Source organism: Lepidochelys kempii, chromosome 3 (assembly GCF_965140285.1).
Source record: "Lepidochelys kempii isolate rLepKem1 chromosome 3, rLepKem1.hap1, whole genome shotgun sequence".
In the NCBI taxonomy this organism is placed as follows: domain Eukaryota; kingdom Metazoa; phylum Chordata; order Testudines; family Cheloniidae; genus Lepidochelys; species Lepidochelys kempii.
In genome coordinates, this window is record NC_136382.1 from 100052895 (window position 1) to 100075989 (window position 23095).

Sequence of the window (23095 nt, forward strand, 5' to 3'; positions counted from 1 at the left end):
CCATGCACTGCTCTGGAAGCCAGGGATCAGCTGGAGGTTGTTGCTCACTGGTTATGTCCCTTGTAATCTTATATACGTCCTGCAAGAGGACTGCAATATGTGGTGGTATAGAGCTGGCTAAACTGGCCCTATGCTATTCAGGAATTCCCTGTGTGAGGGAGACCCAGGAAGCCAGTGAAGATGGTTTTGAAATTTCTTTGTACCACTGAAATGGCACAAAGAAGCCTTAATGGAGAGCCAGACTCCAGCCCAAGATATACTTAGTAAAATAAATTTTATTTAATAATTTACAAAAAAACCTGGAAGCTTGAAACGGATGTCTCTTTGCTTACCAATTTTTTTCCTCTCTTCCTTGCATGCACATTGCTTTGCTGTAGGGTTGTACACGAGTGCTGTGCTGCTGGCATTGATCTCTTTCTCACTTTTTGGTTGGTTTGTATTTAGGAAAAGGGGAGCATATTTGAATGTTTGCTTAGGGGAAAATACCCTCACAAACAGCTAAAAGTAATTGCATGGAATTTGTAAACAGATGTAAGAAATAAATGGTACAGTAGGCTAAATATTAGACTAATAATCTTGACAGTGTATCTTACTTTTTAAGTAATTTAAATTAGATCATAGAAATAATATAGACTCAGATTCAAACACCTATTTTTTGCTCTTCAAAAATCATCCAGGACTGGGTGAATGAAGTTGTCCTTGAACAAGCAGTATGCTAAGACCTGTCCTCCACAAATCATCAAAATTAAGCCAGATCCTGAAAGCAAATGTAAGAATATTCTGTATTAATGTTAATACTGGCATATAAACATTACAAGAATACTTAAACTGATCCCATTTTTATAAGCAACCATATTTAAAGAGAGTAGGTTTTGTTACTCTCACACTTCTCTGGTATTACAAAGAAGAAAGTGAAACTACTCATGCCAGTGACTTTGTGTTTTCAAAATGAAAACAACATTGATTTTTCTCTTTCATTTCTAATAATGAGGCCTTTCATTCTTATCTTTCTGACCTGATCCCTCAACTGGCTCTGTATGGTCACTGGTGTCTGCCTATGCAGAACAAGTTGCAGGTCCAGGATTTTGGCTGTCACTGAGGGTTTCAGTACAGCTCTGGATACTTAACTGCTCCTGAAGAACTGACTTCCACATTTTTTCTAAATCTCAAAGTAATGGATTCCCACGTAGAGGGCAGGGATCCCTAATCATACACTGAAGTCAGTTGGAGTTTTGACATTCACTTCAATGGAAACAGGATAAATCAGGATCTGAATCAGGCTCACCTTACAATTGCAGTCCTGTTGACCTCATACTGTTTGGTACAGTCCAATAGATCTATACATGTGACTTATTAATGTACATAAGGTGAGCAGGATTTGGCCCTAGAATATAAATTTCAAGGCTTGACAAATGTTAGGTCTGAACTACTTGACCGAGTCCTTTTTAAAAATAGTATCAACTATTTAGAGCACACATGTTACCATTTTTCTTGTTTGAACCTGTTAGGGTGAGCCTTTCCCTGAGATCACTCACAGACAGGTTCAGGGTCTCTTCTCCCTTCCAAAGTCCTTTCCCTACTCGGGAAATTTATTCCACCCTTTCTGAGTTCTCCAGTGTGGGGGTCTCCCACATAATGGTACATTCAGTCTCTGAGTTCCCTAAAAAAGCTCTGGTTTATTTATATATGGCAGCCTGGCACAGCTGGACTCCCAGTCAGGGTTTATCTTCAACTCCTGCCCCACAGTGATCAGCTTGTCCTGGTCTGGTAAGTCTTTGTAAGTGGGGGAGGTTTGTCAGCTCTTTCTCTCTCTGCCATGAGCTATAGCAAGAGTCAGCTATTTAAGAGGCATGGCAGCTTTTTCCTCCTAGTTACCACTTTCCATACCCTCCTGTGAGATGCTTCTTCTTAAGCTTGCTTCCTCCAGCCACAGCAGGCTCTGCAGAATGGCCTATTTGGTAGTGGTTGAGCCCAGAGGATTCATTAGCCTTCTTCTGATTGGGATGGGGGTGTCCCCCATCACATACCATACCATACATTTGACAGAGAGGGAAATCTCATAACTGGAGCTGGATGAATAATGGATGTTTCAACATTTTCAGTGAATCAAAAAGTCAAAAAAAGTTTAATTTAAATTTTGAGTGTTTTTAAACATTTTTCATTTAGAAAATACTAAAGGAACTTTCTAAATGAAAAGTCATTAGAAAAAATTAAAATGTTTAATTTTGACATGAGTTTTTTTGACCAAATGTTTGTGTCATTGAATCTACATTTTATGCCAAAAACCGGTTTGATCAAAAAATTTCACCCAATTCCACTCATAAGTACAAATACTATGAATCTCCACAGTTTGTGATTATTTCAAAGTTAAATAATTGACCTGTACCTAAAGCCATCCACCAGTGCAACATCAGAGGGAATTCAGACATAACTGTAAAATGAAAAACATTACATCATAAATAATTTTAGGGTTGTTTTGCATATGAAGAAAAGCTGAGTCTTCTAAAATAAAAATATACAGTCTTAGTAACTGTATCTAAATTTAAAGTCTAATGAAATGTAAGCTGAGATCCTGCAAACACTTTCCTACTTGATTAGCTTTACTACTGTGAGCTGTCCCATTGAAAGTTAAATATAGGTGTAATTATTTGCAGGATTGAGGGCTTAAAATGTAAACTCTGAGGCAGAGACTGTCTTTTCTTATTTTTGTACAGTACCTAGCACATCGGTGGGAACTGATGTCACAGAGCCCCAACTAGATTCACAAATGAGATGTAAATGTTGCAACACCTACAGCTCGATTCACAAAAGGATTTAGGTGCCTAACTGCCACTTTGCTTAAATCCCAGAATCTGACCCCATCAGGATTCAGAAAATCCCCACTCAGCAGCCCCAAAACTCGGTAGGCATCTAAAATCACCAGCTGTAACAGTTTTTGCAGTAACAGTTCCTTTAGCACCTATCTTTCTGCAGTACAAATAAATAATAATAATCTCATTATTTTGTTTTATTTTCTTAAAGAAGATCTGAATAAGATACATAAGATAACCATGAAAACCATCCTCCTTGGTAATTCCTATATGGTACAGAGTTTTTGTAATTTTCCTTTAAAATAATTGTTTCTAAGGAAGGAGAAAAATTATTTAGCAGGATTAACAGGGATATAAACTGGACTGATGGGATGAAATCCAGTAGAGGAAATATTATACCCTATCTTGCAAGGAGGTATTCCAAGTGGAACTCATTGCAGGGTCAAGGTTTTTAGTCTGTATATCAGGAAATTGATCATAAGGTGAAGTCCATTGATCTCTGGAACAATATCTCATGGGAAATGGTGAAGTCCCATCCCCTGGGATATTTAAAACCAAACTGGACAAAGCACACAAATAATAACCGGAACCATTGTACACTGGGAGGGACAGAAGATCTAATATTTCTTTCCTATTTCTAATTTCTAGGATAAATATAATAGGATGGGTAGGTGAATCCCCTATAAAAGCACTGTGATGGGATGAAGAGACCCCACATTGGCTCTGGCAAGGATGGGGTTAAACATCTCTCCCAATCCCCCATCCCTGCACTCTGCTAAGGAGCAAGGGTAGATCAGCAGGTGTTCCCAGCAAGATGAACCTCATTTGCAGCAAACAGCTCTTTCCTCAGAGGAAAGAGAGAGAAAGTGACAAGTGAAGATGCTGGAGTGGATCGTAGGCTCTGTTTTCCTTGTTGGGATTTAGCTGAAATGAGCCACAACTTAGACCTTTTGTGTTGGACGTGGCTGAGGCAAGCCTCAGTATTACATTGAACTATGGCAAGGGTATTTATGTCTGAGCCTTAAAGGGAGAGGGCACTGAGGGCAATATTACTCTTTTGGTTTTATAGCAGTGCACACCCTCCAAGCTGAAACTGCAGGCAGGCAGGCTTCTTTCCTTGGCTGCCCTGTTACCAATAAAACCTCTAAATACACTGCAAGATAATTTAACATTTGGAAGTTGTTGCAACAAAAATGTAATAAGATTTCTAAATGGCAGTAACTCATCTACACGTGGTGCTTGAATGCAAGAAAGATGAAAATTTAAGGGAGAAACTTCAAGAAAAAAAGGCAAAATTAGTCCAATAAAAAATTAGATCAATAGTATTAGACTAGCTCTATTCAATTTACCGTACTGCACATATGTTTAATAACATACTCACTTACCAGCTGCAGTTATGATAATATGAATAGCAGTAACTGTTATAGCATAATCCCAAACCCATTCTTCCACAATCAGAGCAAACAGCAGTCCACAAATAAAGTAGGTTATCTCCAGTGAAACCAGAAGAACTATAAAAGAAAACAGGGAACTTACTCCAAGCAGAGTTTTGGAAGGGTGGTTCCCATCCTTGTAACTAATGGCAATAGGTAGTTTTGATTTCTGAGGTTAACCTGTGGCCTGGTCTACCCCAAAAAATTAGGTCAGTTTAACTACCTCAGTCATGGGTGTGAAAAATATGCAGCTGATCAACAAGTTCTTCTCTTTAATGACTAAGCTGTATCCCCACTCCCTTGTGTGGAACAACATGGGCCATATTGTGCCATCAATCTGTGATGAGAGATCCCCACTGAAGCCAATGGTAGTTCTTAAAAACCAGTGGCTCCTTAATGGAAACAATGAAAGCTATAATGAAGAGGGACAGGAATACTGAGTGTCAGGTTATCCTATGTGTGGGTTTTTTGCATTCCTCCCTGTCCAGTGCAGTGGAGGGGACCAATAGGTTCCCAGTCTAAATGTGAAGCAGTGATCTAGAAGGGAATTGTTCTCTATTTCAATACTAATCAAAAGTCTCTGTTACAAAGCTTCTTTTGGGGGGGTGAGGAGGAGCAGGCAGGAAACATTATGGCCAATTCTCAGTTAACCAACAACAAAAAATGAAGTACAGTCCACTGGTTTCAATTTGTAAGTTGGTTTGATAACTTGAATGGGCCTTTGTTTTCATGCTAAAATGGCACAGGACTATCATCTATATTGCAAGCTAGTAATGTTGGGTTTGTTTGTTTTAAAAACACAACTTTGTATGTGATAGTGTCTGCTGCCGATGAGCACAGTTATGTGCCAGATCGACAGGGAGACATCCCTAAGTAGGAACTGAATGGACAGACATATACTTTAGTATCCTAACTGTCCATAAAATAAAAAAGCTGTCTTTTAAGAAGTCACTGAGATGGATTTTATAAATGTAATCGTTCCACAGCAAAATTGATTAGGAAAATGAAATGTGTTTTTAAAGCGCCACAATTTAATCTTAAAGTAAATTAAGGCCCTAATTCTGCATATCCTCATGCATGTGCTTAATATTAAGAATGTGACTAGTGCCACTGAAGTCAATGGGACTACTTAGATGCATAAGTGTTTGCAAGACCAGAGCCCCACAGAATGGGCCATAATATCTACTTTGTAGTTGGTAGGGATCTTTCAAAATATAATACATTATTTTTCTTTTTAAAGGGCACGGTCAACTAAAAAATCATACTTCAAATGTTTATCCTACCATTACTGCAAGTAACAGTTAAGGTTACTATGACAAAAAAAGAGTAGAGAAAAATATTTTTCTGTGTTTTTTCAGTTTAATTTGTGCATTTGTATATTGTCAGTTTCATTCTTTCCCTTATATAATCATTTTTTAGTTTCCACTGTTGTTTGTGCAGATCTTTCACACAGCAATGTGGGAGAGAGAAAAAAAATTAAAAATCAGGAAAAGGGGATTGTAAAACCACATATCCAAAACATGGCAGAAACACTTGTGTGAATGCAGTGCCTGAAGTTCTTTTTAGAACTTTTTTTCTTTAATTGACTAGACTTCAAGTTGATTGTGTCCCTTTAAATTTTACTAGTCATTTTAGTGCTCATGAAAATGGGTAACTAATTTGAGTCCAGTTTAGTGCAGGGAGGTGCTGTATAAGCTTCCCATTAAAATTGTGCCAACACCAACACCTCAATCTTGACATGTAACCTCCATTTTCAGCTTCGGGCTTCTCTTTTCTTTGGTCACAACTCAATTTTGTAATGTGCACAAATGGGGCCTGCCATAAGATGAGCAAGATCACTTTCATTTGTGACCTCAGTCCTACATTTGAATCTTCTCTATCGCTGTGTCACCAGACCTTCGGCAGCTATTGTTATAGTTTGTTTCTTTCTTACCGTTCTGCTAACAGATAAATACTTTCCAAACAGAAAAGAGACTAGTGCACTAACCCATTAGTCTCCCAGTCAGATTTTAAAAGGGATCTTGTAAGTGAGTTAAGGTACCTACCAGCTAGAAAAATTTCATTGCTACCACGTTAGGCACATATATAGTGGTCAATGATGCAGTTTTTCAATATCACATAATGTTTAAACATTATCAGAATCTGAAAAAATCAGAAAAAGAGCCATAGCTCAGAGAAAAATAGTCTATTTTTTTTTCTTTACCAAAAGTGGCAGAAAGCTTCTAAATACAATTGATAATGCAACCATGTCCTCAAAACAGTACTGTTTTGGAAATTTGGGGAAATATTTAGCCCCAGATTATTTTGTATGCATTTTCCCCTACTTTTTTGCCTTTTGTCTGTGGACTCATGATAGTATGAGCTTGTTTGTACCATGTTCCAGTGTGGTCATGTGGTTTATGCTAGACGGCATTGTGTAAATGTAGTAGAGTCAGACTTCTGGCGGAGGAGAAGCCAGATATAGCTCATGCCCTACTTGATAGATGGGGAGCAGTATACTGGACTGCCAGACCTTTCAGTGGCGTGCGGCACAACATGGCCATCAAGCAAGCTCTCAACAAGGACTGTGGGAAGCATCAGCATCTTTGCACAAAAGAGAAGGCTCTGACCAAGTATTACCTGACTGCACATTTTACAGCAGCTATAACAACTATGAAAGAACAAATGGGTAGAATGCAGCCTTCAGCAACAGAGAAAGCTACCACAAAGAAGCTACTACAAAGTGCTTGACTACAGATGACTCTGCCGTCCAAGATATAAAAAATGTGACTGAAAGAATGACAAATTATTTTAGCACTGAACCTGGACTGGAACAAGGCCAGACAACAGATAGCCACTTGTGAGCATTGCAAGTGCAACGTCTGCTCTGCCCCCAGCTGAAATTGCAGAAAGTTTGTGCATGATAAGAGAGAATGGCACACAAGAAGTTAAGCAGTTTGTAACCAGTAGGGTGCAAAGGGGTGAGGTAGACCTCTTTGATCCCCTAAGAAGGCATAATCTCAAATCATTTGATAATATCAACAAAACAATTGAACAAAAGAAGCACAAACAATTGGTTGTCAGATATTCAGCAAGCTGATAGTTATTGCCCAGTCCAGAGATGCTGATATCCAGGGTTTGATGAAGTATGAGCTGGCACCTGTCCCATTTCCATCTTTAGCTTGGATGGATCGCTATGAAAGACCCAAAAGAGCAACACGCTGTCAGAGAAAAATCAATCAGTGGTTGAGATATCAGCATCTGATGAGCCAACATTAGCTATTATAGATGGTATGATGCTGCTGCAGATGGTGTGCACTGATACTGCCAAGTGCAAAACTTTTGGGGAGCTGTCTGACCAGGTGCTGAATGTTACCCTTGGACTAAAATGTCAATACGCTGCTGTTCTTGGTGACAATTTTATGCAAATGAAGAATCAATCAAATCTGGTGAGAGAGCCTGCAGAGGGAATGTCCAAATGCAAGAAGTTCAGAACTCCACTGTGTTAAACACCATTACCAAAGCAAAGCTTGAAGATGATATCAAATCCACAGAACAAATCAAACATTGTAAACTTTCTCATTCAGGGGACTGGATTGTGAAGTGTGATCAGAGATTTCCACTTGGTCATGAAGTGTATTTTGCTGGTGGGTTTCACAACATTGCATAAGCAGTGAAAGTAGCACCTGGCAACCACTCTGCAATACCAAAACTCGAGGCAGAAGACAAGGAAGCATATTCATGCGTATTCTTGTACGTTGCTCATGAAAAGCAAATACTCGGATTAAATAGGGTGCTAATGCGGAGCTTGGACACCAGTGTTGCATCTGCATGCCCATCTATTCTTGGGATTGATTAATTCTATTTCAAAACTGGTGTTGGCCAAAAGAAGAGATTCATTTTCACGCATAGAATGGCTTTGGAGCTGGGAAGAGACTTTGGCAGTCTTATTCTGCCAAACATTCATGCTGTCGGTGAATGTGACTCTCTTTCTGCTTTCAGTGTCAGGGGGGAAAAGAGATGGCTGAAGACAGCAGCTGAGTATAGAGCTCAAGGAGGGTCTGAAACATCTTGGGAACAGTGCATCTCAGATAGAGGAAGAGACAGAGGCAGCCTATGTCTTACTGGTATCTTGATTGTACTGTGGTAAGAAGCAAGCATCTCTGGATAACATGTGCTATAAATTGTTTGCTAAGAAGAACAAACCAAGTGAGAAACTACTATCAGCCATGCAAATTATCAGTCATGTATGTAGTCATGCAAACAGTTCAGTATCTTCAAGTATTCCCTGTCAGCAACGGATAAATGATAGATAGCATTGGGCATCTTGTTTCTAAGATAATGGTGCTGCCCCCTGTTCTAGAAGCCATCCTCACCTTTGTGCAGCATGGCTGTGAGAGTACCTGTGCAACAGGGAGAGGCAAATGCCACAAGGAGGGTTTGGTGTGGTCCAATGCAGCTCTGACAGTGACAAGTGTGGCAACAGAGTACTGAACGCATCAGATGCAGATTCTAAGGGAAAGTAGAAATGTTTCAACAATCTGCAAAGTACTGTGACTATTTTGTGGGTAAATATAGCTTGAAGCACTGTTGCATTACACATTCAGCAGCTCATAGTTACACGTAGGTGTTACGTAAGAGTACCTGGTTATACTTTTGTTATTCACACAATATAGTCACACAAGACATTATACAGCCCTTACATGAATTGTCATTGTATTCAGTGATTATTACAATTATACCAGGAGTGCTTTCTGCTTATGTCTCCGGCTGAGTGGATAACATCAAAAATATATGTTTTTATAATTGGGGGTAAGGCTATTATTATCTGCATAACTTCATAAAAATAGCAGATAGAAAAACTTTTCTCAAATCATTCCATTCTACAATTAATGACAATTATTTTGATGTAGAACATGGTATAAACAAGCTCATACTGTCATGTGACTACAGACTTTTGCTTTAACTAAAGGGAAAAATATATGGGAAAATGCATAAAATATATTGTCTGGGGATATTTCCCAAGCTTTCCAAAATAGTACTATTTTGAGTACATCATTGCATTATCAATTGTATTTAGAAGCTTACTGCTAATTTTGGTCAAAATTAAACAGTTTCTTCGAGTTATGGCCCCTTTTGTGATTTTATTGATTTTTTCAGATTGGATGGCTGATAACATTTACTTTTAAAATTACGTGATATAGAAAAACCACACCACTTCTGGCATCTACATCCACCCTTGTGATGACCACCACATATGTGCCTAACATGGTAGCAATTAAATTTTTCTAGCTCAGGGTTTACCTCATAGTGCCCAAAATGCGTCCAGGCCGATAGACTATATTGCACAAATGGGTTAATATGTCTTCAATATAGCTTGTTTAACACCCTGCACATGAAGGCATGTAATAAACTATAATGTTATAATTTAAATACAAATCCTATCAGTCATGTTGAGATTCAGTATTTACATTGACATTGTGCAAATGCACACTAATTCAAACTGTGTAGGATCTATATTTTTTCTAGTAACCCATTTTTCTGCTAATCTAATTGAAATGTTCTTTTTTTACATCTAAAATCAAATCAATAGTGGCACTGAAGAAGCATCCCTGCACTTTCTATTCCTGTAAGTGTTTAAGATTATGATCTAAACAATTTACATTTGAACAGCTCTAATTCCAGCTGACGTGGTTTTCCTTTGCAACAGATTCCAAATCTGCTGAAGCTTAATTTATGTAAATGCTTCTTTTTTCCCCTACAGAGAGACAGTAATAGCTTTGGAAAGGGTCACTTTTTTAAGAGCTTGGATAAATATGTCTTGTGATTTGTATTCACTCAAACTATACTTTATTCTCCATTAGTACATTGAACTGCCATAGAGCCAAATCCTGAAATCTTATCTTACTTTGTGTTGACTCCTTGCACTGGCAAAATTGCCATTGATGTCAATAAGAGGTTTATGTGACTGAAGAATTTGACTTATTATTTATGAAGCCCTATTGGAAGCTGGTTCAAATATGGATGATAGGAAGCTTTACTGTAGTAGAGATTAGATTCAGTAACCTTACACAGAATAATTAATAGTTTTATAATGAAAATTAAATGTCTTCTTCATGGTAGAACAATTGGTTTCAATTGAGAGATGTAAATTTGGAAGGAGAGAGCATGGGAAAGGCTATGGGTTACTGAGAGGACAAGAAATATGTTAATTTATAAAGTGACCCTGTTGCAGAGTTATGGAGAAATGAGAAAAACACTTAAAATTCAATACAATTAAAATATCATTAAAATATTGAAGCTAAGTGGAGAGGCATTATTAGAATGTTTTAAAAAAACTTTGTACGTGTGCATGAGGGTGGGGGGAAATTGGGGTTTATGTCTACAAAGAGTCTATTTTCTTAGTTCTGCAAAAACTAAGAAACAAAATCAAGGTACCTAAGTAATTTGGGTTAATCCATGAGGGATTTGTCTTAAAATCAAAAGGTGCCCAACCGTCCAACATTTCCAACCTGTGGAGATTTTAAAAATAAAGTTAATCATTTTCATATGTTATCACAATTAATGTGTTAATTACATTACACAATGTAGCTTACTCTATGAGCTCTTTTAAACAAGATTCCAAACCAAGTAATCTGGGATAGACGAGTTCACAAGTGTCCGTGGTTTGGTGCCACTGTGTGACGCGGGCTTGCCTTTACACGCTATGTCTATAGTCTTATTTCTGCTATAAATACTCTTCATGTGCTGTGTCTATACTGTTATTCAATATCAATTTGACATCCTCAGTGCTCTTAATGACTTTCTGAAGCAATACAGCTAGTCTTTCTGGCAGCCACAACAAATCTTTTTTGGAAAAAGATGTTATCTTTCCCCTAGTGTTCAGGTTTTCGGTTAGTATATGTATGTCAACTAGTTTGATCAAAAATAAACTGTGAGCCAAACTGGCAGCTAAACAAATTTTTGGGTGTCCAAGTGCTAATTTGTTCATCTAAATGGAAGTTCAGGCACTCAAGCGTGTCTGATGCTGAAAACTGTGCCTACAATATAACTGAGATCATATTCTAGACTTCTACCCCCCTGCTCCCTGCCCTGCTCCACCAGGTTGTAAATCAGAAATGCCCCATTTAAGTTCAATCATATTAATTATGAATGCTAGAAATTCTTACCTGAAGGCTGCGAAACAAATGCTTAGGACCACATAGTACACAATGTAGAAAACTACTACACATATCAACAGGTTCAGCAGTACAATCTGTAAAGAAAAGATTAAATTAAACCTACTTCCTTGTCTGCATTTGTCAGGTGGGGTGCAAGGCAAGCAATGCTAGATTTCTGTTTAGGAAATATATTTTTAATGTTTAAGGGAAAAGAAATATTTCGGTAAGATTTTTTACCTCATTTTATTTAAAGTCCTGGAGTAAATGACACAATGTTGTTGTAATGTATTTTCAAATAACCCAACCCCTAAAACTTTATCCATTTTTTAATATTTTTGAAAAGAAATATACAGTGTAATTACTTTCTTATTATGTATCTGCAGATTAACTGCTAGAGGCCTATGTAATCAAAATGGCCAATGGAAAGCATGTTTCCTGGCAGTTAATGATCTGTAGGAGGAGTTGAGAACCTAAGAAGAAGATCCAGAGGCTTAATCAAGTCCAGTTATTAACCACCAGGAAATGCCCTCCCTATAATTGCCATCATGAGGTGTATGCAAATATACATATAGAAAAACATACAGCTTTTACCCTGTCTTTGTGTCTAGAGCTCCATATGATGCTACTATATAGTTTCACCAACAAGGATATAAACTGCTTTTTAAATAAAAGTTTTAAGAGAGATGATTTGTATAACATAAAACAATTCAAAACCTTATTGAGGCTATTTGTAAAAAAAAAAAAAAAATCCAAGTTTTAGAAAGCAACCCTTATCTAACGGTCAAAGCAAAGATCTGGAAGAAAAAAAAAAGGCAGTTGGATTCCATTCCATGCTTTGCTACAGACTTCCTGAGACACCTTGGGTACATCATCTAATGCCTGTGTTCCTCGCTATCCTCATCTGTAAAACTGAGGTAACATGACATCACAGCAGAGTTCTGGGGCTTAATTTGTTAACGTGTTTAAAGTGTCTTAAGATCCTCTGGTGAAAGCTGCTATAGACATGTAAAGTATCATAGTTCATAGATTCGACGGTCAGAAGAGACCATTGCGATCATCTAATCTGACCTCCTGCATAACACAGGTCACAAGACTTCCCTGAATTAATTGCTGCAGGTATAATGTATTTTGTAGGCTAATATCTTTTGATAGTAATAACAGATGCTGGCCACTGGAGTCCACTTTGGTTTCTGTCGTTCTGTCATTTTGTATGATGTGCTCTGAGGTATCCATTCACCCCTATATTTAAAAAAACATATGTAGAACGCTCATAGCAAAGTCAGAGATTTGCATGCATGAAACCTTGGTGTGTGCATTAGTTTTAAATGCACACTTAAAACCAGCAAGCAAAAAGTAGCGCCAGATGTTTACAGCACAGTCTGGAGGGCAGGATCATTCTTGAGCAATACAATCAGGAAATACATGTCCTCTCCCTCAACTTCCATACCGTCTAATGTTTTCTCATGCTAGTTAGAGTTTGTGTCCCTCCCTTCCCTTTCTTTAAAAAGCAGCATCTTCTTTCCTCTCACTCCGTGATCCCTTTCAGATTTATCCCCATGTTCCCTCCCATTTTACTTTTATTCTTTCCCTTAACTCCTCCATTTTCATCTCCTTTATCCTATTACCTCCCCTCAACTCCTTCCCAGCACATTCCTTCTTGGCCTCTGCACACTATACAGTTCCCTGTCTCTTTCTTTCTTCACACAGGGGCACCTTTCTCTTCCCATAGTGACTAACCCTTCTCTTTTCCTCATGTTCATCATTCATTTAGGTATTTGCCAGGGCAAGCCCACAACATTTTGGCACCTGAGGCGGGGAGCTCAAATGACGCCCCCATGCCCCCTCACTTGGGCCAAAACTTTGAAAGGTCTCAATTCTGCCTTCTTCCTGTTCTTCTCCTCTCATGGTACTGCTCTGCTACCTACCCCAATAAAGGAGAACTAACAACTTAAAATGCCTTGTTCAAAAATTTTAAGGAACACTTAACTTTCAAACGCCTGAACAGCAAATATAACTTTTCTTGTCTGCAAGGTAAACATTGGCATTTTTATCTGTTTGAATAATCAAAGTGGTGCTTTCCGTGCCTTCTTGGTTGCAAAGATGTGAACTGCTTCCTGCTGAAGGTCCACAGTCTGGGCCAGCTCATGCTCTCTTGAGATGATTGCAAAGCCGAACAGCCTCTCCTGTGTCATTGTGGAGCATAGATGTGGTTTTATTAACTTCAGCTTGGAGAAGCTGCATTCTCCACTGGCAACTGTTACAGGAAGTGTTAGAAGTATGCGCAGAGCAACAAAAGCATTTGGAAAGAGGGTGGTCATCTTATTTGTGCACATATATTCCAGAATAGCCTTTGGAGTTGATCCTGCTGAAATGTATCTTGAAAGGGCTTTCAGTTCATCACTATCAATATCGTGCATGTCATCATGTGTCAACACTGTTTCTAGTGCCCTGCATTGCTGGTATAGGTCTTCTTCAGGTAGAGTGAGGAGTTTGGGAATATCATACAACATCCCAAATATAGTGCCGTGTTCCCTGAGCTGCATGAAATGTTCTTCAATTGACCGTATTGCACAATCTAGCACCTGGTTAAAGAATTCAACTTTGAATTGTTGTTTGGAGTCTCTTATGGGATTATCCCATGACTCATAATCAAAATGTCTTCTTCTTCAGTGACTCTTGTATTCTTGAATCGGTGGGAAAATAGCTTCAGTGTGAAGTTCCTCTGCCAAATTCTGTGCACTCTACAGAACGTTTTGAAATCCCTCATCTGACTGGTAAGACTGTAGGTATGATTTGGCTTTGTCCAGTTAGAATCATAGAATATCAGGGTTGGAAGGAACCTCAGGAGGTCATCTGGTCCAACCCCCTTCTCATAGCAGGACCAATCCCCAACTAAATCATCCCAGCCAGGGCTTTATCAAGCCTGACCTTAAAAACTTCGAAGGAAGGAGATTCCACCACCTCCCTAGGTAACGCATTCCAGTGCTTCACCACCCTCCTAGTGAAAAAGTTTTTCCTAATATCCAACCTAAACCACCCCCACTGCAACTTGAGACCATTATTCCTTGTACTGTCATCTGATACCACTGAGAACAGTCTAGATCCATGCTCTTTGGAACCCCCTTTCAGGTAGTTGGAAGCAGCTATCAAATCCCCCCTCATTCTTCTCTTCTGCAGACTAAACAATCCCAGTTCCCTCAGCCTCTCCTCATAGGTCATGTGTTCCAGTCCCCTAATCATTTTTGTTGCCCTCTGCTGGACGCTTTCCAATTTTTCCACATCTTTCTTGTAGTTTGGGGCCCAAAACTGGACACAGTACTCCAGATGAGGCCTCACCAATGTCGAATAGAGGGGAATGATCACATCCCTTGATCTGCTGGCAATGCCCCTACTTATACAGCCCAAAATGCCGTTAGCCTTCTTAGCAACAAAGGCATATGGTTGACTCATATCCAGCTTCTCATTCACCATAACCCTTAGGTCCTTCTCTGCAGAACTGCTACCTAGCCATTCGGTCCCTAGTCTGTAGAGGTGCATGGGATTCTTCCGTCCTAAGTGCAGGACTCTGCACTTGTCCTTGTTGAACCTCAGCAGATTTCTTTTGGACCAATCCTCTAATTTGTCTAGGTCCCCCTGTATCCTATCCCTACTCTCCATCGTATCTACCACTTCTCCCAGTTTAGTGTCATCTGCAAACTTGGTGAGGGTGCAGTCCACCCCATCCTCCAGATCATTAATGAAGATATTGGACAAAACCAGCCCCAGGACCCTTGGGGCACTCCGCTTGATACTGGTTGCCAACTAGACATGGAGCCATTGATCACTACCCGTTGAGCCCGATGATCTAGCCAGCTTTCAATCCACCTTATAGTCCATTCATCTAGCCCATACTTCTTTAACTTGCTGGCAAGAATACTGCGGGAGACCGTATCAAAAGCTTTGCTAAAGTCAAGGAATAATGCGTCGACTGCTTTCCCCTCATCCACAGAGCCAGTTATTTCGTTATAGAACGCAATTAGACTAGTCAGGCATGACTTGCCCTTGGTGAATCCATGCTGACTGTTCCTGATCACTTTCCTCTCATCTGTGTGCTTCAGAATTGATTCCTTGAGGACCTGCCCCATGATTTTTCCAGGGACTGAGGTGAGGCTGACTGGCCTGTAGTTCCCCGGATCCTCCTTCTTCCCTTTTTTAAAGATGGGCACTACATTAGCCTTTTTCCAGTCTTCTGGGACCTCCCCCAATTGTCATGAGTTTTCAAAGATAATGGCCAATGGCTCTGCAATCATATCCGCCAACTCCTTTAGCACTCTCGGATGCAGCGCATCTGGTCCCATGGACTTGTGCTCGTCCAGCTTTCCTAAATAGTCCCGAACCACTTCTTTCTCCACAGAGGGCTGGTCACCTCCTCCCCATGCTGTGCTGCCCAGTGCAGTAGTCTGGGAGCTGACCTTGTTCATGAAGAAAAAGGCAAAAAAAGCATTGACTACATTAGCTTTTTCCACATCCTCTGTCACTAGGTTGCCTCCCTCATTCAGTAAGGGGCCCACACTTTCCTTGAGTTTCTTCTTGTTGATAACATACCTGAAGAAACCCTTCCTGTTACTCTTAACATCTCTTGCTAGCTGCAACTCCAAGTGTGATTTGGCCTTTCTGATTTCACTCCTGCATTCCTGAGCAATATTTTTATACTCTTCCCTGGTCATTTGTCCAATCTTCCACTTCTTGTAAGCTTCTTTTTTGTGTTTAAGATCAGCAAGGATTTCACTGTTCAGCCAAGCTGGTCACTTGCCATATTTACTATTCTTTCTACACATCGGGATGGGTTGTTCCTCTAACCTCAATAAGGATTCTTTAAAATACAGCCAGTTGTCCTGGACTCCTTTCCCCCTCAAGTTATTCTACCAAGGGATCCTGCCCATCAGTTCCCTGAGGGAGTCAAAGTTTGCTTTTCTGAAGTCCAGGGTCCGTATTTTGCTGCTCTCCTTTCTTCCTTGTGTCAGGATCCTGAACTCGACCATCTCATGGTCACTGCCTCCCAGGCAGTTGTTCCATTGCTCCAGATATACCAAAGTCAACACCTTGGAGTCTCTTGCTTACAACGTTTATTTCAAACAGTATGTGAAATAACACAGAACGCCAAAACACTAAGGCACACAGAAATTTGAAGTTCTGTATGTTTCTGGTGATTCCATTTCCCTCTGCCACTGTTCTCCCACGAACAGTTCCTGTCATAGCATTATCCTCCATAACGGCAACTATGGCATCATCTATCTTCCCAATTTGGTGTTTGATAGGCTTTATCACCTCCACTCGACTTTCCCATCGTGTGGCACTCAGTGGTTTCAGTGTCAGAGAGGATGTTCCCAGATGTTGCTTCAAAATTTGCCATCGATGAGTTGATGCAGAGAAAAATACATAGATGCTTTGAATTACATTAAAAAATTCAGCAGCCTCACTAGAAGCTGATGCTGCATCACTAACACCAAGTTCAATGAATGAGAACTGCATGGGACAAAAAAAGCTCGAGGGTTTAACTCTCGGATCCATGTCTGCACTCCTCTGTTCTTTGCTCTCATGTTGGCACCATTATCGTAGCCCTGACCTCTCATGTCAGCTATCGCAATTCCCGTATCTTCCAGCTTTTTAAGAAGCACATTTGTCATACCAGCTCCTGTAGTATCATCAATGTCAATAAATTCTAGAAAGGGCTCTCTGACAGTCACCATTGCAGGGACATTTTCACTAGGTTCTGTTGTTACAAAACGTACCATTAAAGTAATTTGTTCCGTTTGGCTGATGTCAGGTGTGCAGTCCAGAATAACAGAGTAATATCTTGCTGACTTCAGATCTGCCACAATCTTCTGTTTGACTTTTGTTGCCAGTAACTGTATGATCTCATTTTGAATTGTTTTTCCAAGGTAGTGGTGTGTGTACATTTCTTGGGTGGTGACTTTTGTAGATGCTCCTGGAGTACAGAATCAAACTCAGCCATCAGCTCCACAATTTTAAGGGAGTTTCCATTGTTTGGCACATACAGCTGATCTGAAGTGCCACACAGTGCTAGGTTTTGGGTAGCAAGCATACTCACAATGGCAATGAGCCTTTTCAGAACATTTTGCCAGTAAAGAGACTTTGATGCAATTTTCTCTTGATGCTGATCATCTATGGTGGCCTTTAACCTTAGTCTCATCTCAAGCTCTTTCCACCTATGGAATGCTCTCTGGTGGTTTGCTGCCTTCTGATGGCATGCCAGATTTCTAGCCAGATTCTTCTCGTCCTTTGTTCCTGTAGAACCCGATGTGGCTGGAACATTAGACTGGAAGAGTTTGCAACAAAAACAGTATCCAGCATTCTGGGTTTTTGTGTACATAAGCCATGGCCTCTCCACTTTGTCACCATTGGGGATTTCACGCCAGTAATGTGTTGGATGGTAACTTCTATTTTCATTGTCTTTGTGGAACATGAAGTTTTTCACTTGCTGTGGCCCATGCAGTACAAGGAAGTCCCTCAGGCTACTGCTCACGTGGGTCCACAGTCCAGGATCATCTAGACTTAAGGAACTAAACTCAGCAGCAGCTGTTTCTTGCACCTCCACCACACTCTTCCCTGATCTACACTTTTCTATAGTAATGTGCATGGTTACATCCATTTGAGATGGAGATACGGATGCTGCAGTAGCTGCCAGGTCACCTGCACTCTGACTGACTGGAAGATCAGGCATCTCCTCACCACTCACAACCTTACTGGGGCCGGAAGGCTCACCATGAACATTTGTGTCTATGTATCTCAGGACAGCTCCTTCCTGCTTAGATAGAAAAGCTTCCTTTGCTTTCTTTCTTTTTCTGAATGCTGCCCCAGAGGGGTGTTTTCTTCTTTCACTCATGACTGGTGTTCTGTGCCAGGTATAGTGGCTCTCAACACTCAATTGAAGGGGACAAATAAGCAGGCTGGTAGCAGGGCCTGAGTGAGGGAACATATCAGCATCTTAAGGGCCTATCTGGCTCCTACTACTTCAGTTGACTGCCTGTTCTCCTCAGGTTGGTTCAGGGAAGCCACAGGAAGCTCCCCGAGAAGCTGGTGTTAATCAGTCCAGGCTCCTAGGGGTGCTAGAGAGGTACATAAGAGGCTCCTCCTCCTCTTTCTCCCTGTAGCTGCTGCTGCTTTCTGTTATTGCCTCTCACCTTTTCTCCTGCCTGCCTGTTATGCCTCTTGTGCCCTCCTTCCTCCAGCACAGCACTCCACCATCTCTGTGCATCTAGAGCAGAGAGAATACATATGCACCAGCAGCAGACCCAATTTTCTACTCTCTGGGTCCTAGTGGTGCCCTCCCACAGTCTGGCACTTGAGGCCACCGCCTCAGTTCACCTCACGGTAAGGCCAACCTTGGTATTTGCTGTTAGTATAAAATTTGTACAAAGCTGAAGGCATTTGCAGCTTGGTAAATTCCAGTAATTATTTTTATATTGGTAGGCAAGACACAGCGTTTATGCTCTGGGCCTAATTCTTCACTGCTTTTGCACCTTGGTAACCATTTACACCTGTGCAAAGTGACTGTAAACTGCTAATATTCTGGTAGCATTTTACACCCACTTTGCATAGGGGCAAGTGACTGCACAAGGTGCCAGGTGATGGAAAATCAGGTCCTCAGCATAATCATGTTAGTCTTTGTTACAAGGAGCTGTCATCTATCCCGAGGGCAGATTGACTTCAATCCTACTGGGAACTATAGGAGATGATGCCCAATTTTGCTTGTTAGCCTTTAGCATTACTCTCATTGAAAGCAATAGAGATGGCAAAAAGTTTGAAAGAGGGCAGTACTTTGTGGAATTCTTCGCAGAATAACATTCTTCTTCTGCAAGTACTACATATATTCAACAGAGAAGGCAGGCAAAGCAAACTTGGGGATAGGGTGAAGGGCAATTTGCAGGACAGGAGCGAGGGTGAGGTAGAGAAAATGTGCACAGAAAAATGTGGAGATCATGGGATGGGGAAAACTAGCCACTTGCTTTGGCTGCTTTGTGCTGATCCAAAGTGGCATAGAGCAGCCAGTGTATTCTAGTAAATCTGGCACTAAAAGCTTTGTTGTTTGTTTTATTTTGTTTTGTTTGTTTTTTAAACCCACAATCACAAGTTTGGTACTTGAGCTGGTCAGAAATGTTTTCCCCACAGAAAATGTCAATGTTTTGTCAAAAACTGACATTTGTTTGGTTTGCAGGGTTTGCTAACAAATATTAAAAAGTTTTGAGTAAAGCAGTTATTTCACATGAAAATTTCCATTTTGTCAGAAACCCAATTTTCCACAGAGGGGAATTTTTGAGGGAAATTTTTGACCAGCCTTGCTTGACATAATATGCAGTTAAACACACACACACACACAACCTTAACTCTCTCTTGTAATGACAACACAATGAAAAACCTGAACAAAAGTCTGTCTTTAAATTCAATTTAATCTAATCTGCAACTGCAAACACTACTATACACTACTTCTAATTTCATGGTTATTGCATGGTATCTCCTGAGGGAAGAATTAGGGTTGTTTGGGTGCTTTAGAAGTGCATTTCAGTAACTTAACATGTTTGAATTTCTTTTAAATTTAACTTTTAACTCTGAATTAAATATTTGGTAACAGTTGGCTAATGTGTTCTGAGCTAAGTGGTTGTTCAGTTTCTGAAAACTCATTTCTATGAGGCCCACAAATGTTAAGCCGTATTGGCATTATGCCATAAATGTTGCACATTCATGATCCCAATTTAAAACACTACCACACTGGTGTAAGTTATTTCCATCATCTAGGTCTGCTGGTGAGTTTTAGTCTCATCTAGTCCTGTCTTTTAGATAGTCCCTGCGCCAGAAGCTAGCCATGTCTTCATCTGTGTCTCGTACAGTTCCAGTGCTTAAAAACTAATGGTATGCTGTACAGGGTTTGAAATGAAGGGCTGCAGGGGGAAATAGTTTCCTTTTTTTATTTACTATATGTGAGGAGATGAAAGGGAATGCAAGTTCCTTTTATTTAAGTCTTGCTAGAACTTTTGAACTCCTGCTAGATTCTCACACATTCATAACAATAACCAATAAACAAGAGACTCTTCCTTTCATAACACTGTAATTACAGAGGCTTAGAGAATTTTCTTTCTTAAAAATTACTTGATATAAATGTTTGCTCTTAACTTCTATATAGATAAAGAACATATCTCATCAAAATATATTCATTATATATATGTATTAATTTCATATAGTGCTTTTGTTCTCCATATGCTGGATGATATTGATATATGTGTGTGTGTGTGTACAGAGGAGGGAGGGAGAGAGAATGTTAATCTGCAGAGGTAAATAGGTCACAATGTCAATTCTGATAGTAGTTTATATAGATTAATTGAATTTAATGTGGTTATTTACAGGTATGGGATGACTTAGACTAAGGAAGATTTAGGAGTACATTTTCAAAGAGATGTATGACACAGGCACAAATCCTTTCCTTTGTTAATAAATCCTGGGCATGTAACATCCAACATTCTGCTCTGCACCTTCACTTCAGTGAAAATACCTCTTTTCTTGCAAAGAAAATGATACTTTCTCACTTTATTTTATTAAGAGGGCTCTTCTGTTATATTTTTTCTACTACCTTTAGCTGAATCATAGTTTGTTTGGTTTCAGCGCCCTCATGATCTGACTCGTGGAAAGTTGTAGAAGTTTGTTCCTTAAGAGTACATCTTAAGCAATACATACAATACAGAAAACTGATCAGCCAATCTAAATGGTAGTTGCTAACCTATCAAGACATTTTATGCTATTTTAAGTAATTTGGGAGTCTCTGGGGCCATTGAATGTCTAAGATGAGTGTTAGTCTTTTTTAACATCCTTTATGATCAGCGTGGGGGAAGAAGCACATTCACTAATTATATTTGTATATGATTCTAGGTGTGAACATTAACAATACAAAAGCATCTAGAGAGGTTACAGGTATGGGGCCTAATCCTGCAAGTTGCTGACCACTTCTGTAAAATGCCAAACACGCTCAATTCCTAACATCAGCTGAACTGAACTGACATCAGTGGGAGTTGGGAAGCCTCTGTCGCTTTCTGGATCAGGTCTTTGAGCAGCAAAATAAACTGAGATTCAAATTGGAAAGATGCATATTGATATAGAGAAAAATTCCAACCATAGATAATCAATGGGTGAGAATTCCAGGCAAAGGAGCTATGCAAAAAAAAAAAAAAAAAGACCTAGAAGTGATAGTATTCAGGAATTGGCTATGAACTTGCACTGCAACAGGATGGCAAAAATAGGTTGCAGGCTGCATATGATGACATGTTGCAGCAGAGACCAGAGAAGTGAGTCCCTTTCTGTGTGACATTGATGACACCACACATAGAACAATGTAAATAATTCTAGGCAACACAATACCAGAAAGACATTAACAAACTGGAGGGAATTTAGAGAACAGCAGTAAAAATTAATTAAGGGCTGGAACTGACTTCTGAAGAAAGAGTAAAAATTAAATGTGTATGATTGGGATATAAGAATTGTATACTTAATATATGAAGAGGGACAGGAATTGTTTGGAGTACAATTAAGTGTCATGGGAGGAAACAAAGCTGGTCAAAAATAAAAATTCATGAGACAGTTTGAAATGTCAAGTTGTTTCCATTTTGTGGAAATTAAAGGGGACTCATTTTATTTTGATCAAATTGTTCAGAAATAATTTTATTAAAATCAGTTACTGAATATTTTCATTTCCCCTAAATAGGATTTTGGTGAGCAGAACATTGGATTGTTCTTAAAAAAAAACTTGAAATATGTTTTCAAATGTTCCTAATACATTTACCCAAAACCAAAAAAGGAAAAAGTCAAGTTTGTAATATAATTTCTTAGTTTTGAAAAAGGCTATTTTCCAGCAAAATCCAGCCACTTCCAAAGCTTGATTTACTTTGGTAATTATTGCTAGATCTTTTTGAATGATCTTCCACATAGTGAAAATCATGCCTACAGAATGGGGGATTGTATACAGGAAAGCAGTCACTCTGAAAAGAATTTAGGGGTAGTACTGGGCAGACAACTGAAGATGAGCTCCCAGCATGATGCTGTGGCAAAAAGGGCTAATGAGATATTTGGATGTATAAGCAGGAGCAGTGAGGAGAGGGGAGGTGATTTTACCTCTGTATATGGCCTAGGTGAGACCAATACTGGAATACTGAATCCATTCTGGTGTCCACAATTTTAAAAGGCTGTTAGAAAAGGCACAGAGCAGAATTACAGAAATGATTCAAGGGCTGGAAAAAATGCCTTTCAGTGAGAGATTTGAAAAGCTTAATCTGTTTAGTTACCAAAAAAAAGATAGAGAGGTGAATTGATTATGCATGGGGGGAAAACCAGCAGGTACTACAGGGCTCTTGTCTGGGAGCTGAAGCCAGACAAATTCAAGTTAGAAATAAGATGCACATTTTTAACAGGGAGGGTGATTAACCATTGGAACAAACTACTAAGGGAAGTGGTAGATTCTCCATCTCGATGTCTTCACATCAGTACTGGGTGCATTTCTGGAAGATATGGTTTAGCCAAACATGTTATGCTCTTAGTCAAACACAGTTTATTAGGCTCAATACAGGTGGATGGAATGCTGTGGCCTGTGATCTACAGGAGATTGGACTAGATTATCTAATGATCCTTTTTGGCCTTGAAATCTTTGAATGTTTGAGTGCCAAAGCACTAG

At 39.6% G+C, this 23095-nt stretch overlaps 1 protein-coding gene across 1 annotated transcript in view; it reads right to left on the reverse strand.

Annotated features, from left to right (window-relative positions):
- Positions 1-662: 662 nt before the first annotated feature.
- The window catches only part of TMEM244 (transmembrane protein 244), a 29486-nt gene continuing 7053 nt past the window's right edge, over positions 663-23095 (reverse strand). The window contains exons 2-6 of the mRNA XM_073336666.1: positions 11392-11477; positions 10661-10734; positions 4196-4321; positions 2387-2431; positions 663-757 (exon numbers count right to left, since the gene is read on the reverse strand). Coding sequence (XP_073192767.1) covers positions 663-757; positions 2387-2431; positions 4196-4321; positions 10661-10734; positions 11392-11477 — 426 coding nt within the window. The remainder of the gene's footprint in view (positions 758-2386; positions 2432-4195; positions 4322-10660; positions 10735-11391; positions 11478-23095) is intronic.